General features: G+C 43.7%; 2 protein-coding genes across 5 annotated transcripts in view; one reads left to right on the forward strand and one right to left on the reverse strand.

Annotated features, from left to right (window-relative positions):
• The window catches only part of KATNAL2 (katanin catalytic subunit A1 like 2), a gene marked incomplete at both ends in the record, with an annotated part of 30,519 nt that extends 17,203 nt beyond the window's left edge, over positions 1 to 13,316 (reverse strand). Inside the window, 7 exons of the mRNA XM_084304642.1 lie at positions 487 to 585; positions 1,082 to 1,183; positions 1,941 to 2,064; positions 2,477 to 2,519; positions 4,609 to 4,775; positions 5,188 to 5,258; positions 13,266 to 13,316. Of these exons, the coding sequence (XP_084160768.1) occupies positions 487 to 585; positions 1,082 to 1,183; positions 1,941 to 2,064; positions 2,477 to 2,519; positions 4,609 to 4,775; positions 5,188 to 5,258; positions 13,266 to 13,316 (657 nt within the window). The remainder of the gene's footprint in view (positions 1 to 486; positions 586 to 1,081; positions 1,184 to 1,940; positions 2,065 to 2,476; positions 2,520 to 4,608; positions 4,776 to 5,187; positions 5,259 to 13,265) is intronic.
• Positions 13,317 to 18,735: 5,419 nt separating this feature from the next.
• LOC311221068 (E3 SUMO-protein ligase PIAS2-like) overlaps positions 18,736 to 19,483 on the forward strand; it is a 30,835-nt gene continuing 30,087 nt past the window's right edge. For all 4 annotated transcript variants that reach the window (XM_084304821.1, XM_084304822.1, XM_084304824.1 and 1 more), the window contains exon 1: positions 18,736 to 18,773. In XM_084304821.1, the coding sequence (XP_084160947.1) occupies positions 18,750 to 18,773 (24 nt within the window). In that variant the 5' untranslated portion in view covers positions 18,736 to 18,749. The remainder of the gene's footprint in view (positions 18,774 to 19,483) is intronic.

The following is a 19,483-nucleotide window of genomic DNA, read 5'->3' on the forward strand; positions in this document are numbered from 1 at the left end:
GTAGCCATATAGTCTGTTTTGAAAGTTTTTTCAAATGTAGCAATTACCAGGCAAAGTTGGCTGTGCTGTCCTAGGAGTTATAGCTCATATCAAGGAGTGATTACTTTACTGAAAGTTTCTATTCTAGCCATCTAAACTGTGTTCCTGTCTCAGCTGAGGTGAATGCTAAATAGCATACTGAATTCAAATGAATGAGAATTTCACCTCCAAAAGTACGGTGGGTTTCTGCAAATTTGTTTGTGAATCATACAGCACAATGTGTATTTGTTCCCTTCTTTTGTGTTCAAAGAGTAGACAACTGTCAACAAATTAGACCATTATCAACTACAACTGTCCACTCAACAAAGAAACATACCACTCAAAAATCTAACCCCTTTTTTATGGCTTCAGAAACAAGACAGTATTATTACAGTATTTTATTTTGTTCCTAGTGATATAAATCTGAAGATCACGCACATTGGATGAAATACAAAGAGAAACACTTACCGATGGATCTGGATCCCAATTAAGACTGTTCAAGGCTATTCCGTTTGATGATACTTTGATAGCATCTTGGACCATCCCATGGAAGTCAATTATTTGGTCCTTAAGAAGAAGATAATGGTGTGATAGGCTTTTACCAAGATGGTAACTCTACTGTTAAAAATGCACTGGACCAAAATTTTGCTTAACATTACAGCAATTAGCTTCCTTGTTGCACATATAGACATAAATATGGCAAAAAGCTGACCACAAAATCTGTTGTAGCGATCAGTCAGTGTAACAATTTAACTGCAGAACCTCTTATCAAAGTACTCACTAATTTCAAATTTATCTTCAATTTAGGTATTATTGCTGGGTTTTACAAACAGAAATAATGTTTCTTCTTGTCTAACTTTGAAATACTATTTAACATAAACTAAGCCTCCAGTGCAAAAATTTACTGCCCCAATCATAAAATTGATCCTTCATCTAATTATACAGCAAAACTGTATATAAAAATATACAGAAAAAGCTCACATTGGATACTTCTGAAAAGCTTTTATGTGCTTTTCCTATATGCACATTTCTGACATAAATCACATATTAGGTTTCTACCAACCCTTCTTGGGTGAGGACCTTCTCCTGCTCCTCCAGATTTGTTGATTGCTGAGATGCTTAAGCCAAAGTCAGATTGCTCTGAAGTAACTGCACTGTCATTATTCTAAAGAAAAATGAATTTTAAACAGATGTGTTGCCAGGTACATGAGTTGCAGATAGCACCCTGTTGTAGGTATCATCCCCCCACTCTCCCCTGCTCCCATACTTCATACACGCCTAGATAAATTGTATTAGTACATGGTAGTTGCAACAGTAATGTGGACAAGGACTTACATCAGACCTTATATATATAAAAATTTAAACAAGAGGCTGTCCCTCACCCAGTTCCTCAAAAGCTGTAGCAGACAGTACTTGCCCACCAACCTGCTGTTCCTGCTTTCTCCTATGTAAGGGATGGTAATAAAGTAGTTTTTTGCAGCCATCTTACTAAAACAAGACTCACAAATCTAAAAATTACAGAGCCACAAGACTCCCACAATCTCAAACACCTTATGTACTGTGAAGATGCTTAAAACTGACACAAGACTTTCTGCTTGGTTGGTTTGTTTTGTTTTCTGATGCTAAAGGATGAATCCTTAAATCTACAGATGTCAATGGAAAGATTCCTGCTTATTTCAGTATAGGTTAGATTATATGACTTCTTTTCCTCTAATTTTGGCTTGTGACTTGCTCCCCACCTGATAGCTAGAGAGCATCTTCTCCCAAACTCTTGCATCTATAATGCTTAAATTATATAAACAGTAAAACCCATAAGTTGTGCAAACACAAATTGTGTAACATCCTCTCATTGACTATAGCTGCTCAAAATAAAATCACATTGATTTCAACTGTAATGCTGCCAAGATAAAACACATTTGAACCTGTTTGGGGCTCTCTTTGGTGGATGATTTAAGTTCTGTTGTCCCCCCAGGTGAAGTTTTTGATGATGGTCGTTGCACTGTCTGATGTTTCGTCCTTGGAAGATTCTGAGAAGAGCTTGCTGCCCTAGAATGCAAGTTATATCTTCAAAGGCTTTCATAACTTTTTTTTTTTCTTCTTCAAAATACCAAAGATTAAAAGGCACAGTTTTCAAACAAAGCAATTTGAGGCTAACTTTGCTCCCACTGAAGTTGAGCCATCAGTTTCAATGACACAAACGTTCAATGCTCACAGCTTTCAAACACTCCAACCCCACCTTATCCCACACTGCAGAAACTTTGCAGATTGTCTGTAAGTCCAGCTGGAAATTAAACCTTTATTTTTCTCTAAAAGATAAAGAAAAATCCATCACACAGTATCAGGGGATTCTAGGCTAGTTTAGTATCCCTACAGTATCACAACATTATTATAACTAGGCTGCATATTACTCTTAGAGGAAACTTTTCTGCCCAGAAAAAGACCCATGCATTTCGCTTACCTCCTATTTTTTCCTGCAGTTCTCAGCTGCTGTTTGTTTTCTGCTGCAACAAAATTAATATTAAAGTGGAAAATAATTAAGGATTATTATTTTAAAAAGGACAACTTGCTTTCCTTCACCCCCTCAGAAATATTTCTGAGCATATTTTAATGACCTTGGAAATACAAAAATGTAAACAAGAACAGCATGAATCTAAGCACTACAAACTTGCAAAAATATTTCAAAAACAAACAGATTGAAGAGAGCAGTTTGGATCCAGGCTTGTTAAATTTTTAGGCCCATTCGATTTTTTACTTATTTCATCATATTTTTAAAACAAAACTCTGCACTGGTCCAACCTTACCTTAAGTGCAGCGTGGTTTTGGACTCCACATCAGGAGAAGGACATAAAAATGCTAGCAAGTGTCCAAAGGAGAGCTAAAAAATGGTGAAGGTCTGGAGGGGAAAACGCATGAGGAGCAGCTGAGGCCCCTTGGTTTGCTCAGCCCAGAGCAGAGCAGGCTGAGGGGAGGCCTCATGGCGGCCTGCAGCTCCCTCAGGAGGGGAGCGGAGGGGCAGGCACTGAGCTCTGCTCTCTGGGGACAGCGACAGGACCCGAGGGAACAGCTTGGAGCTGGGACAGGGGAGGGTCAGGCTGGGGGTTAGGGAACGGGTCTGCACCCAGACGGTGCTTGGGACAGCCTCCCCAGGGCAGCGGGCACAGCCCCAAGCCTGACGGAGTTCAACAAGCTTTTGGACACCGCTCTCAGACATGGGGTTTGGCTTTTGGGTTGGTTTTAATGCAGGTGACAAATGACCAAGCAGCGGCTTCTCAATGAGATGTGCAGGAGGGAGGCTGCTTCTGCTTCAGGGACTCAGGCAGATGCATCTCTGACAGCCTGGTGGCAATTCTGGGCTTGTGTAATAGAAGCTACCACATGTCTGAGTAGCTTTACTGACCAAAAGTGGGTACTGAGGGCTTGTAAAATGTCTAAGAGATTTATTGGCTTTGGGGAATAGTTCACTTGGGTCTATGTTCATGGATCCTAGCCTTGGCTACCACTCAGTTTGACTAAGTTTGATGTAATAAATGTTTTGTAATACAGTTTCCTTCTTGATTCATAACAAATCCCTTTGGTTTTGTCCTGCAGGGCTGCTCCTCTTTGTATTAACACCAGTCAATAAGTTCTAGCTGTAAATCTCTCCCTCATGCAGATAGTTTGCTTCCAGCTAGTACTGATCTTCTGTATCACCCTTAATGTCATGATGACTACTAGCTTTACTGCCTTTCAAAATCATTTCACCTATCCAGGTAATTTTATTATGATTGTATAATGTTCCATTTACTTGGGATTTCAAAGTTGCTCGCTGTCATATGCAACGATGAAAACTGCTTGAAGATGTTCCCAGACCATCACCCCTCCCCTGATGATTACATTTTTCTTACAAGAAATATAGGAGGAGATGCTGGTGTTTTCTGCACCCTCCCAAGCTCTTCGTAACTGACTCTTATGCAGTTGTTCTTACGACTTCTGTAAGTTACATTTTGTACTCAAGTACAAAATCATTCAGGATCTCACAGTCATAACAGAACGCTCATGTTCTGCTCTGCCTCATTCTGCGTCATTCATTTATATCTTAGACTCTTAAGTCCTTTGGAGAAAATATATTAAAGGTAATGTGCCAAATGTGTAGATTTATAAAAATACAGAAAATAAATGGTAAATGAGATTAGTGGTAACAGACTTTAAAGAACTAGCTCGGATGAGCTAAGATGTAATATCTCATTTAAGTGGTTTATTTTACCTCAAAGGTTAAATACAGAATAGAATGGACTTACTATTCTCTCTCAATTAGAAGAAAGAGAGAGTATATCCATGTCGTTTTGCAGTTCCATGGCATTTTCCAATATTGAACTTGTTCTAAAAGACTGAAAAATACATTCATCTTGTCCCTCTACATAAAGAGGGAATGGGAGAGCAGAAAGGATGAAAGCCCCATCTCTTAATTCTTATGTCCTAGGAATGTAGATCTATAAGGGAGTTCAAACATTGAAAATGGACATACATGCAAAGTGTTGGGAGTACATCAGGCAAATATAGTTTTCAGGCTTAGAAAAAACAGAAGCTTTCTTTAGGAAAACAGCCACGTACCAGTGTCCAGGACCTTCTTGGTAATTTTAGGATATTTTTGAAATTTTACAAAGTAATAGCTTTCATATTCCATCAAAATTGTCTCAAGATCAATGTTGTCACAAACTTCAAAGCCACGTAAGCCTAATGTTGTCTCTTGTTCCAAAGCATTTGCAGCATCGATATACCTGGTAATTTCAAAAAAATGAAAGAAGAAAAACCTGAGAGTTATTACTTTAGTGTGATTTTTGAGAAAAAAAAAAAAAAAAAAAAAGCAAGCAATGGCATTAGTAAGTATATAGTAGTTTTAAGTTGTCCACATCTCTTTTTTATTATAAAAGCCATAAACTGTATTTAAAAATACTTTCAGCAAAGGATTGATCTTACATACTTGGCAATGATATAGGACACTTTTGTTCCAGGAACTGAAAGAAATTAGCACAGCAAGCTGTCAAGTTATTTAATAATAGTTTATTTCTTTCTCATATGGAAGCAAAGGGCCTTGCTGTCCATTTGTCCAACAGGGGACAGAAGTACATGTTACGGGAGGTCATACACACAGAAACACTAACGTAGGGCACTATTATTTAGATTACTTACCCTTCCTCCACTAAGTAATGCAAAATTAGAATGAGGAGATTTTTTCGACGAGCTTCTGTTCGCAGCTCATCCTGTGAATTAAGACAGAACTCTAGATCAAATGTAATATTCTCTTTATTGCTGTAAACAGCATCTAAATGTAGCCTGTGGAAACAAACAAATTAAGACAACAGCATGTAAGAACTGTAAAACAACTCACTGTTAATAAACGGAAGTAAAGTGGTTTTGAATGCAATTTTTCTTACACATTATCAGGGCTAGTGGATGGGTAGAAACCTTTTCCTAGAGAAAAGAAAATTATCTTGAGGTTGAAAAACAACTTCCTGGCCGTGCTACAACTATGGACCTCCAACAGGTTCAGGCAGTTGTGAATTTCAGGGTAGGGCTCTTGCAGACCTCATGCACAGCACCTCCAAGAGCTGTGCAAGCAAACCACATGCTCCACTGTGGCTGCATCCCTCCCGTGCAATTAGAAACCCATTTTCTGAGCACTCAAAGTGATTGAGAACAAGCCAGCAATCTGCACAACTACGCTACATTATGCAGACCTGCTGCACACTGTTGACACCTCCTGTCTTGTGTGCCTTGATACATAGACACAAAGGAAATGCACTTGAAGAATTAATAGTTTTGGTTGATGTCCAGCTTGCCCAGTTTTAACACAGGAGTGACCCATGTCAAGTCCTAACACAAAGAAATTTCAGGCCAATAGATTTCCTCACACAGCCAGGAGAGACCAAAGGCATTCACAAATGGTTCAGAGGTAACAACAAGGCAGAGTAAAACATCTCTGCCATTTTTCAGTGAAGCTACACCTGCGGGAGTATACAGTGTAATATTAAGTGTAGCAAAAGGGACACTGGAAACTAACCCAGTAAGACACTGGAAAAAAGCTTTACTCTGATGAAAGTTACCATATATGCATATATGGATGTCTCCAGACGTAAACTCTGGAATCTTAGGGTCATAACAAAAGTTGCTACAAGGTCAATTAGACCTTGTAGCGACTTCTAGAAATCAGCATATTGACTCTACTCATTGTGATCTGAAGCTGGGATCACAGGAAACACAGGTAAGGCCAAACCCACTTTTAGGTAAATAAATTACTGATGGTCTCTTTGAGGATGCTGGTTTTCAGCATTATTCTTGAGGACCCAACAAGAGTACAAGGGACTGGCACTGACTTAGTAGATTGGGAAAGATCAGTGGTTTTTATGTTGCTTGCACAGCAGATACATACTGCTTACTGTGTTTTGCATGCTGCCTGTACAGACACCCAGCCCCAGCTTCTACCACACTCAAACAGTGGCTGCCTCCATCCCAGAGAAGCCCAGCCCAAGCATTAGGGCTCTGCAGGCCACCAGCCCACAAAGCTTTGCCACCTTCACACTGGAAGGCAAAGCCTCAGCTTTGGTCGCAATGACTTCTGCTGCACTCTGCCACCACACAGCATGCAGACAAGTGAAAGAGTTACTACTGATTGAGGCTTTATGCTTTTAAATCCCAAAAGATGCATAAAGGGAATATTCGCAGAGCAAGGCAATTATACTATCCTTCTTAGTCTCTTGGAACGAAGCACCACCACAGAAAACTACAGATATTGGAGAAATCTTTATTCCTCCAAGTCAGGATGCTTTTGTGTGGTGCAGTGCGCTGCAAAACCAACTTACCTCTTCACCTATCCGCTCCCTGTGCACTGCCCATAGCAGCAGGGATCATACAGCATTCTACTGCCCATTTGCACGTTTCAGATAGCACATTCAGCTATTGTGTTTTTTTGTTTGTTTGTTTGTTTGTTTGTTTTTGGAACTAATGCCTACCAGTGTGTTTGCAAACCTGTAAAAAGTACCTGGCAGAGGAGGCAAAAGGTCAGCCAGTACAGCAGGTATTTTCTGGGGTGTTTGCTTCAGACGTGGGGCCATCTAGTGACACAACAAGGAAAGGGCTGGGGTTTGCTTTTAACAACGTTTCCTGCCGGTTGGAAATGTATTTGTATTTCACATATTATTAAATGGATTGGTAATATCTTCATTCTGGTGTTGTAGCCAAAGGAATCAATCTGGCTGGAAAATGGGGAAGAAACCACACACCACTTCTCACTTTTGCTACTTTTTCTTGTCTTGATAAAGTCACACAGCCACTCTGTCCCCCTGTCCATAATGAAACTACAATACCATTTGCCTTTCACTGGCGGTACAAAGATGATTTTTGCAAACCATTTCAGGCAGGAAGAGTGCTCTGCAAATGCCTAATAGATCAACAACTTCTGAATGAAGTTGGTCCATTCCAGAGATGTGCTGCAAGCAGAAACAAACACAAAGAAAAATTAACTGAAAAATTAACCCCACATATCAAAGGGTGAGATCGCAGCAGCTTCTGAGTATTTACGACATGGTATGAAAACACAGTGGTTGCCACAGGTGACAAACACATCAAGTGTTCCGTGTTTGAGTATTTACAGTAATGTTGGGAGAGGAATTGCATTTGTCTGATGAATTGATGAGCTCACGATCAGTGCTTGAAAACAGTCTGTATTCTTGTCTGTCTTTTGCTGTTAGTTCCATCAGGTTACTTCTGCTGTCTCTAGAGGTATTTTAAATCCTAGTTTAGACAGTGATGGACAGCAGCTCAAATACTCTTCTAGGCAGAGACTTGCCTTGAGATGCATAGGAGAGCATCGTGTACATGTACTCACAACCCACTCCAACCTCACCATAATACTGCCCTTCTTGGGTTGGCCAAGCAGAAGCAAAAGCCAACCTTTATACCTAATAAGAGTCCCATCTAAAAATCAGAAGATAGTGTAGACTGAGAGGTTAATTCTATGTTTATCTTTTGTTAATAACAATGCAAATAGCAATGGCTAATTTTAGGAAGTTAGCCATCTGTCCAAAAAAAGTTAACTAAGCATTACATCAGTTGATTAACTGACAGAGACTTGCATTACATTGGGTTGAAAAACAGAACACAGATATCAAAATCTCTGGTCCCAGTCCTGTGAACAAAGAGAAATGAAGGACCTTTCCACACATACCTCTTACCAAATCAGAAATCTTACCAGTTGGTTGCTAACAGACCACTGCTTCCTTGACCACTCTCATCAAGCCACCTCTCCCAGCCATTTGCTACCATCTCCCCTTTCCAGCTGGCACACAAACCCCCACATGTGCCACTGTCACCAGCAACTGCACACATGACCAGCCCTCTGCCCGTGCCCGTCTCCCTCCTGAAACCCAGCTTAGCCCCTAGAGACTGGCCCTCTCTCCAAATATATCCACAAAACCTGCCTGACAGTGCAGACAGACAGTAACACTGCCAGGACTTCAGCTGCGTGTAGAGTTGCAATGGTAAATCTTACACTGCGTGAAAAAAATCAGAGTACTTACGAGTACAAAGTTACTTAAAATTCAGTTTAGCTTTATAGCGATTTAGCCTTCCTGTTTAATTAGTATTTGGAACTGCACGTTGTTTATAGCCAATGGTATTTCAATAGATGTTTAAGTGTTTAAAGTTTAATAAGCTCCTATTCTTAAAAGAACAAAAAATGTATGTAATTAAATTTTCAATTACTACAGGGGATTTTTGGGTCCATGCAATTAATAAAAGCTTAAGGCACTTAAGCGTGATCTTGTTTTAAAAACTAAATAGTTGAGCACTTAACTAATTATCTCCAACACTTATAGTGTATTTTATTTATTTCTAGCTTAACAAAAGAGTGGTACATACTCCTTTCTTTGCAGCCATTTAAAATTAAACTCTATTAGAGTCATGCATCTTTAACTGCAATTGTTTGTTTAGTTATTTAGTTACATACCTTTTACTAAAATGCATTTACATTGTAAATCAACCTAGTCTCTGGTGCAATCCCATCAAATTAATGGAGCTACTAAAAGATTAATTTAACCCCACAATGTTTCATTAGTATCTGACCCTGTATTTCTGCATTAATATGTATGATTGCGTGAAGAACAAAGTTGGAGAGGAACTCACGGTTGAGAAGCTCTGAAGTTACAACCCTACCGCTGTAATGTTTCACCCTTGGACATCCAGCTGGGGCCACACCTCACTAAGATGACTTCAAAGGGGTCTGTGATCAGGGATTCATCAAAGAGGCAAGCAGTTAGCTCTGTAATCACATCAGGGAAGATCTTATCATGATAAGCACATGGTGTCCTTCCCATCCTGGGCCTCTGTGACCCCTGGCAAGTGCAAGCTGATCCCCTTAGCCAGGAGGGTGAGCATAGCTGAGGCATCACAGACTCCACCACTCCCTACCCTCAGTTCTTCCTCTCCCCTAGCCCTTTGCACGTTGTAACTGAAGCCTTGCCAGCCTTTTTAGAAGGCTGGCGTTCAATTGTTTGGCGTCCTGACAATATTTTTTGAAACATGAGCAGAGAAGGGAAATGGTGAGTTTTAAACAATGTATAAGTTGGCTGCCATTGAATAGAATTTCCCAGCACAAAGAGAAGATGCTTCTTTAGGCTGTTCTCTCTTCCAAATTATACAAGGCTGCTGCAAACAATTGAGTTGACAAAGTTTCTCAACAGGGATTAGAAATAGCTTTCATAATTAAAACCATACAGCAAGCTCAAAACTGAAGTTATAGCTGTCCTAGTAATACCACTAAGATGCATTTGAGAGGTATTACATTTAAAATCTAAAGATGTTAAAATTTGAGTCTGGTGCACTGAAAATCTTCCAATTCCTTCCCTTTTGCAGTAGTTACCTGCTGTCGTTCATGAATTCATGCTCTGGTGTCAAGGGCTTTCCACAAATGCCACTTGTGGAGCACCATTACCTCCCTCCTCTACGAAAACCACTGCTGAAGTCAGGTTTTACATTGCCAAGACCTCACTAATTTGAAGCAAAATGTATCTATGAAAAATGCATTAAAATGAATGGCATTTGGTATGGTGAGTTATTAAACGGTCCAAATTTAGAATGCTGAGTTTACAAATTGATTAATAAGCATTAACTCTCCTACTTATTTGTGGGAATTTGCTAAGTTACACTACAGTTTGCAATAATATTGCTTTTTGAGAGTGATTTACAGGACAAACATAGAAAATACGCGGCAATGAAAACCAGTGAGATGCCTCACAAAACAGATTTCTGGGATTTTACACCTACACTGAGGTGCTGTGAATAGCCATAGAACTGTACAGCATAAACAGATCATCATTACCAAACTGCTCTGGTGAAATCTCATGTCTGTGTGAAATGAATAGTCCATCCTTCTTCCATCTGGGGCCTCAGATCAGCATTTCTGCTTTTTTCCCAGCAAACCAGTATCCCTCTCCCTTCCCAGCCGTGCATGTTGCTCCTTTTCTCTCCCAACTCCAGAGCCAAGCATTCAGCAGTACAGACACAGAGACGTGAGACAAGCAAGAAGCACAACTCTGGTGAAGCCAAAGTGCTGCTTCCCTGTGTCTGCACCCCTGGCACGCTCCTCCCCACCACCACCCTTCCACTTTGACGGGCAGCATCTCAGGTAAGGCTCTTGTTTCTAGCTGCAAGGTGAAGCTCGAGGTACAGGCTGTGTGTCCCTGCAAGGGACGTGCCTGCTCTTCTGCCTCTCTTTCACCCCAGCTGCTCAGTTTGGCCAGACCAGAAAATCCTGCTGCTAAAGGGTACACCAGAACACACCGACCTGAGAGAAAAGCAACAGACTGAGGGTAAGGAAAGGCTGGTTTGTATCAGTGCAACAAATGAATTTGGCTCAAGTCAATAAAATATTTAGCTAGGCAAATGCTCACACCCTTTACTCATTACCATTAAATAGCTGAGATTGGACTGAAATTATTCTGCTGGACTCTATTCATAATAAGGGTTTATTTCTTGAAACAGTTTTCCCAAAAATGGTAGGAAACAATCATCTCCATTCTACAACACATATTAATGGGAAAAAAATGCCCCATAGGTAGGTACAGGACTGGGGAACCAGAAATTCCAGACGTTTAGCGATACAAATTAAAGATGTAGCGGCCTAATTTTTAGATACAGAACTGCAATACTGGAATTATGTACCTATGCTCCAACCACAGAAAAATAAGTCAGGAACCTTAAAACAAGAATATAAAAACCCACTCCTCTTGGCACCTCCAGCTTGATCCTCAGCTACTGATGGTCTTAAACAAAGCAGGCTCCCAATTTCTGCCCCTGTGCAGAATACAAACACCTCTATCCACCCTGCAAACTACAAAATCCCATCTCTTCAGTCCATTCCGTCTTTTGGCAGAACAGAGAAATCAGCTTGTAAATCAAACCAACACAAACTCAGTGGTCCGGCTGAGGGGGGAAGAATTCTTGAATTCCAGGTCCTATTCATATAGACATTTCTGCATTTAATATTAAAAATCAGCCCCGGCAGCAGGGCTCACCAAATCCCCGCTGGTGAAGTTCCAAACCATCTCCCTTTTCCCCTGCCTGCACAGCCCAAGTTTTGCCATCCTTCTGCATGTTAACACCATTGCAGTACCCACCTCAGGGCACCTTCCTTCATGGTTGGTATCTGTGCTCAGAGTGACATGGGGACTCCCATTCTGAGGTAAATATACATGTATATATCTGCTAACTGAAGAGGTTGACATAACCTACACCTCTGTCCCCAGACTGCTCTCAGCAACTACCTTTTGTCAGATTCACGCACAGCATCAGCAGAAAATTGTGCACACATGCAGGGTGCCAGCATTACAAAGATGTGGACCATGAGGAAATTCTTCACTGTGAGTGTAGTGAGGCACTGACACAGGTTGCCCAGAGAAGCTGTGGATGCCCCATCCCTGGAGCAGGCTGAATGCCAGGCTGAATGAGGCTCTGAGCAACCTGATCTAGTGGGTGGCATCCCCGCCTATGGTGAGGGGGATGGAGTCAGATGATCTTTGAGGTCCCTTCCAACCCAACCAATTCTATGATTCTGATTTTTGGGGAAAAGCTTTTGGCACTCTCGCAGCACAGCCCTGCTGCTTATCAACTGAATCTGACCAGCAGGTGGAGACAAAAGATCAGGTTAAGACATACAACAAAATAATGCTGCTGCTGTTGGGCTTCCTGGAGCCTCGACCCACCTGCAGGATGAAGACACAGCAGGGCAGCCAAGTTTATTGCAAAAAGGGAGGAAGAGAAGGAGGCAGAGCAGCACTTTTTTTTTTTTTTTTTTTTTTAACAAAAAGTGTGGGAAGAAGAGGGAGAAGGGCATGTGGGCTTGTTCCCTTCACAGTACCAGCTCCTGCCATGGACAGGGGACAGCGGAGCCTGCAGTGCTCTGAGGAAGGGACAACACCAGGGACACCCCCCTGCCAACGGAGAGGAAATGAACAGGATAGACATAACGAGACTCCCATCCCTACAGAGTGCCAGGCCCACCGCCATTGCAGAGACCCCCACGGCGCTACACCCAGTTCCTACAGCTCTGCGCCCCTCCAGGCCCTATTAGAACACCCCAGGCCCTATAAAGCTCCCCTCAAGTCCCATAAAGGCCCCATGAAGCCCCTTCCCCCCCCCCAGATCCCTCTGGGCCCCATAAAGACCCTCTGAGGCTCCCTTTATCCCCCCGAAAACCCCATAAGGACGCCTCAGGCCCCAGAAGGCTCCCCTCAGATCCCATACAGGCCCTATAAGGGCCCCCCCAGACCCCTCTAGTCCCCATAAGGACCCCTGTAACCCCCTTAATTCCCCCCCAGGGCCCATAAAGACCCTCCGAGGCCTCCTTCATCCCCCCCCCCAGACCCCATAAGGGCCCCTCAGGCCCTATAAAGCTCCCCTCAGATCCCATAAAGGCCCCATAAGGGCACCCCCAGACCCCATGAGGGCCCCCTTCATCCCCCCTCAGACCCCATAAGGACTCCCGAGGCCCCCTTCATCTCCCCCAGACCCCATAAGGGCCCCTTCAGGCCTCCCCCCCGGCCCCATAAGGACCCGCTCGACTCTCCCCCCTCCCCTCAGGCCGCCATGATGGCGGCGGCCCCTCCCTCACCCCCTAGGCACCTGCGCGCGCCGCTCCCCGCGCATGCGCAGAACCGCCCCTCCCGTTCCCATAGCAACCGGGACGCGCGTCCCCATCGGCCCCCGGCCCTCACCGCCTCCCTCGCCTGGCGGGCGGCTCGCAGCGCCCCGCATGGCAGCTCCATCGCGGCGGGCGGCGGGGCAGGGACAGGCCGCGGGGCAGGGATGGGCGGCGGGGGACTCCGGAGCCCGCTGCCGGCAGCCACCGGTCGCCACAAGCCGCCGAGGCCCGCCGCCACCGGCGCTCCCTCCCGCAGCCAATCGGCGCGCCAGGTGGTGGAAGATTGCTCGGCGACTTAGCCAATGGGTTATGGAGAAGGAGACGGTAGGTTGAAGGATGGCCAATCGCCGTGGGGAGGGAAGGCGGGTCTGGCGGCGGGGCTGGCCAATCGCCGCCGGGCTTACCTGAGCGGTGTGGTGGGGTGTTTTGGCGGGCGGGGCCCGCCGGTACAAGGCGGGGGGTAAGCGAAGTAAAGCGAGGCGAAATAAAGCGAAATAAAGCAAAAATAACGCACAACAAGGCAAAATAAACCAAGCCGTGACAACGTAAAGCAAATCACCACGAAATAAAGCCAGGCAGCCCCGCGCAGCGCTAAGCACGTCCCGCTCACCTAGGCGGGTCCTGTCATGGTGCCGGCCGTTAACATGGAGGCCAACGGTCCGGTGCTGAGGGGGCGCTGGGCGCCGAGCGGGGCCCCCCTCGGAGCGGTTCCATATAAAGTGGTGTTACAGCACCCCACACACCAGCTTCTCTCCCCAAAACTTGCTGTCCCTTGAGGGCCAACACAAGCTTTCTGCTCCTTCAAGCTTTTTCACTTTTTTTTTTTTTTTTTTTTTTTTTTTTTATCTTAAAGTCCACACACCTCTTGTTAAAACTCTCCTTTCAATACGTCCTGCTCTCAGGGATGTCTAGGCAAAAGCATGACTGCATCAAACATTAACTGTCCAGCCAGCAGAGCTATGCTCTTGTTGCACTTCAATCCTCTTAAGCATGTAATTTAATACGTATCTTTTAAATTCAATTTTTCCCATAAAACGTGGTCTTTCCAAAGTGGATCAGATTGATATCGCAATATCCAACTTTGGTCCTCTCTCACTTTCTGTTTAATTTTGTGGCATTAACGCTGCAGTAGAATAGGTAATGGGTTCATTTTCCATTATTGGGTACTTTTCTTTTATGGCTCTGAAAGAGAAGTTCCTGTAATTGAAGTTAGTGTTCAAGTCATCCCAATTAGGTTTCCAAGATCATATCATTACTGTTGAGAGAATAGCCTGGGTTCTTGGCTTTGCTTGACTGGAGAGAGTTTTCTACATCTCTTTTAAAAGGGTAGAGGCATCTTAATGTGCTGTTTGCTGCTGTTTTGATGGAAAAAAGAGAGTCTCCTCGATCCTTAGAGCACAGACTTGAGGATAATTTTCACCATATGTTTGTAAAAGAATCTTCCAAACTGTCTTTAGAGACAAATGCTCACCCACAATCAGGGAAGCCTTTCTCAGGACTGTGAAACATCCATGAAAGCTCCAGTCTGTCCTTACCAGTTAAATCTGCAGGGACAGACTGCTGTAGCCAACTAGCACTGACTGTCAGGATCAAGGTGTTCACAAGCAATTCAACAGCCTACAAAAGACATTGCTAGGGCACTCATCTAGGCCTTAAATTTAATAGGCATTTAATAAAAACAACAATGGTCGGATAAACAACTTCATAGTCAACATTTAAATATTTCACTTGTATGCTAATTACTAAAATATAGCTGTATATCAGTATACTAGGATAGGCAAGTGAAATTAATTAATATACATTTCATCATCAAAAATGATTAGAATACAAAAAAATAGAGGAAAGCAAATTAGATTTCTAATTTACATTTTATTCTGGTAAGAACATACTTACTGAGTTTGTTATCTCTTTAGCTATATATATAACTTCACTGCATGTCTTGACATAACGGACACAATATTATGTCCTACCTAAGCTCTGTTTTTGTCAATTAGCAGGGCAACAGAAAGTGCAGATACAAAGCACCCACATGGAGATTTCTTTCTAATATGAAGTATCCTACTCAGGACATCTCGTCTCCAGTCAAAGCCCAAATTTTTACAGGCAGCAGAGCAAACAAGTTGGCCTATAAAGCTCTATATGCCCCTCTAGAGCTAACAGAAGAAGGGAAGATGTTCAGCATCACTTTATTACAATTTCTCATCTACTTTCCTTGGTGTTAATTTAAAAAGTAAATGGCTATGGGATAGGAAAGACAATTAATTAAGAAGCCTAAGGCTGCCATTGCGAAGTTTTTTTCTTTAAATACAGCACACGCAAAACGTATTTTCAAACCTTCTCCCTCCCCATCCTATCACTGCTTGTAATTCATAATCAGTTGCCTATTAGCAGCTGCTTCAGCAGCACAGGAGGAGTTTATTGAGATATAATGCTGATGAGTGTAATTTATGCAATATTGGGAGTTGTAGGATTTTGTTTGTTTGTTTTTCTTTTTCTTACCGTCTGCAATGTGTTTGTGGGAAGCAGGGGCGAATAGTCAGATATTCAGATGTCAGTATTTCAGTAGGTATTGTAGCTGTGCAAGTCAGTGCTTGTATGTGTAGTCCTGGAATATGGCTGCATAGTCCTGGAAAGATTACTAGAGAAGGTTGAAGCCCAGCTGTATGATTTTATTCTAACAAGCCTAACTACTTAGGGGGCAGATGCTTAGCTCCTCTAGGTCCCCACAGAATCACAGAATCATCTAGGTTGGAAGAGATGTCCAAGATTACCAATCTGTGACCTAACACTAACAAGTCCTCCACTAAACCATATCACTAAGCTCTTGATAGCCACTCCTCATAAGATGTGTTCTCCAGACCCCTCACCAGCTTCATCGCCCTTCTCTGGACCTGCTCAAGCACCTCGATGTCCTTCTTGTAGCGAGGGGCCCAAAACTGAACACAGTACTCGAGGTGCGGCCTCACCAGAGCAGGATACAGGGGGACAATCACTTCCCTAGACCTGCTGACCACACTGTTTCTGATACAAACCAGGATGCTGTTGGCCTTCTTTGCCACCTGAGCACACTGCTGGCTCATATTCAACCAAATATCAACCAATTTGATATACAAATCTTTAACATCTTACCCTAATTAGAGCTTATTAGAAAAACAAACCAACTACCACTGTGATACCCTCCTGGATGGGGCTACAAATTAGCTGCTTTGGAAAAAGCTGCTAAGATGGCTCACTGTCTGAGGTGGTTGGGTAAGTATGAAAGTCTTAAAAAATCTGTAGTGAAGAGTTAGAGCAAAAGAAGAGATGGGTTCTAGTTCTTGGAAAACTTAGAAGAGAGAGATCTGGGAGAATGTTGGTTTAGAGACGGGATAATGGAAGAAAAGACAGGTCTGTGTCTTTTGCTTTTGTTGAATAGGAAACTAGTAAAAAGCTTAAGCAGTATGGAGTAATTGTTTTTTCAAGGGTATGACCCCCATAAAAACTAGCAGAAAGATTGTAAAGAAAAACTGGCCTGGGGGGAAAATAAAGCTCTTTTCTTTAATTGAAAAATTACTGATAGGCTGTCAAGTAAGGTTATCTTGTGAATGTGTGGCATTAAAACACAAACTATAATCTTTCTGCTGTTATCTCAGTGAATACGGGGAGTGAGATAAATAGGGAGGTTTAAAGATTTGGTTATGATTTGAGAGGTGAGTGTAAGTGAGAAAAGAAATATCTAGCTCTGGTGTGGGTTTGAACACTGCTGTTTCTATGTGCATTTGAAGGAAGAAAGATGTGAGAGTATTCCAAAAGAAGAGAGAAAGCTTTGGTCTGGCCTGTGCTGCTGGGTGCTTTAATGATCTAAGAGCTCCTAACCTGTGGATTGCCTCTTTTAGTCTGGTGTTGGAATGCAGGGAAAAAGAAACGTCTGATAGGCTTGCTTAGTTCACTGAGTTGAACTTATGCAATGTTGTGGTAGAAAGCACATTTTATTAGACTACAAGCTGCAAGTTCCTCAATTCCTCCTTTTGATTAAAAAAAAAGGGGGGGGGACTTTGGAAATACTGAAGTCCTTGTGTTTAAATCTTCAAGGAAATGGCTATTGCAAGACCAAGTATAGGATCAGTTTGTGTAGTCAAGGACTAGCTGTCTGTCGTTTAAAGCTTATGGTTTAAAGCTTTATCACTTTAAGGGGTTTGTCTTGGACTAGCTGATAATAAATAAAAAGGAAAGCCTGAGTCAAATGGCTACTACAAAATTACCCTTAGTAATGTTAATTATTGAATTTCAGCGTGACTGGAACATGTAGGGATATTGAGTGACTGTAGCTAGCATGTATGGCAGGCATCGATACCTGCTATAAAAGCTGAGAAGCTTATTGACAGCTCTGCTGAGTGGGGATATGTATTGGAGTCCTGCAATACCCTTTCCTTTCTCTGCTGCCCCAGGGTGCCAGAATCGTCTCTGCTATCAGTTTCCAAAACTGTCTGCCAGAATACCTCCTAGTGAAGCTGGACTTGGCCTGTTAAGAGGCTCCTGGCTTGGTGTACTCAATTTGTTCCGAGGTATTTTGTTGCTTAGTCACCGCTCTGAGCCTGTCAGTCTCAAAAAATGCTGCCTTTTGGTTCGTACAGGAAAGCGTATTTTATGTTTCAGACCTTTTTTTTCCCAACGTTTCTCCAACTTCTTGTTTCAGTCGGTTTGGCTGCTCGCCTACTTTTTGGCTCAGTTTTTGCTTCTTATTGGAATAAACCAGTTGTTTGGCTTAATGGCTCGGTTGCCAGTGAAACTGAATATTGTGACTAGGTAATTATTGTGACTAGATAATGATCTCTGGCTGCTTTTGAAAATAGTATTCTCAGCTGCACCTCAATGTTTATTTTTCTGTAAATGTCTCAGTGTTTCCCTTACAGCAGGAAACCCATTATCCACTTCTTAAGTTTACTGCCAGTGACATTTTTGCCTCATTTTTTATTAATAAAACGTGTCACATTATCACTGTAACACAAATGATGTGTTTTGGGTTAGACGGACAAAACTAGGAAAGCCGTAAAATTACCGCTGGAGCCCGATCTTCTCATTTAACACCCCAGAACCACAAGCCTACAACAGCTTTTGCCGCACAATTCCGTGTGAGGTCTAGTAGGACGCCTGCATATTTAGGGTGGCGATGGCTGAAATGCGGGGCCCGGAGGGCTCCTAGCGGGTACCTAGAAGATATATTTACGTGTTTAAACTTAATTTGGGGCAAAAAGCAGCGCCCGGGGGTGCGGGACGGCGCCTCACAGCGACTCCCCCCGGAGCCCGCCGCCCTGAGGCGGGGCAGCCCCTCAGCTGCTCGGCGGGCCGCCCTCTCCCTGCGACCGCGGGGGGGGGGGGGGGCGGCCTGAAGGGCTTTTAATTTCGAATTTATTCACTCTTTTTTTTAATTTTTTTTAACACTTTTCCCCCTCCTCCCGCTTTGCCGGAGCCGCCCTCTCCCCGTCACGTGGCGGGGGCGCGCACCGGGTGCACGATGGTGGTGGCGGCGGCGGCGGCGGGGCCCGGCGACGGCGGCGGGAGGAGGCGCGGGTAGAAAATGGCGGATTTCGAGGAGCTGCGGGTGAGGAGGCAGAGGCGCGGCGGGGGCGCCCGGCTCTGTGTGAGGGGGTCCGTGGGCTCTACCCCGGCCTTTCCCCCCCCCACCCCATGGGAGGAGAGGCCCCGGAGCGAGGCCGGTTTATTCCTTTATATTTCTTATTTTATTATTATTTTTTCTTCTTCTTCTTCCCCTTCACGATTTCTTTCTTAGAAGCCGGGGAGGCTGGCTGCCCGTGGCCCGAACCGGGCTGGGAGGCGGTAGAGGGGCTCGTCTCTGAGGGAAACGCAAATATTTCCTCGCGGACATGTTGGCTTTAACCTTTTATGTTACAGCTTTTGCGTGACAGGCTCCGGCAGCGGGGTGTCCCTTTTGGGGGGGGGGGTTAGGTGTGTCCACAAAGAGCTGGCTGCGGCGCTTAGCGCATTTCTTCCCTCACGTTTTTATTTATTTATTTATTATTTTTTTTTTTGGCCCCTTTGGTGAGAGGGGAAGCCTTGCCCTTGCCCCGCATCCCCACCTGCAGCAGCGCTGCCGGCTGAATACCTCACGGCAGCCGGAGCCCTCCCTGCCCCCAGCCGGACTCTGCTGTGGGGAGGATAAAAAGAATAAAAAGCCAGCGAGATATGTGGGCTGCTGAGTTTGGGTTCCGTGTAGGGAAAGGTCTGATGTCTAACAGTCCGATCAGTGGTGAGAAATGTGCTGCAATCACCAGAGAATTCCCTACGCCAGGG

Source organism: Netta rufina (assembly GCF_964035555.1).
Source record: "Netta rufina genome assembly, chromosome: Z".
NCBI lineage: Eukaryota > Metazoa > Chordata > Aves > Anseriformes > Anatidae > Netta > Netta rufina.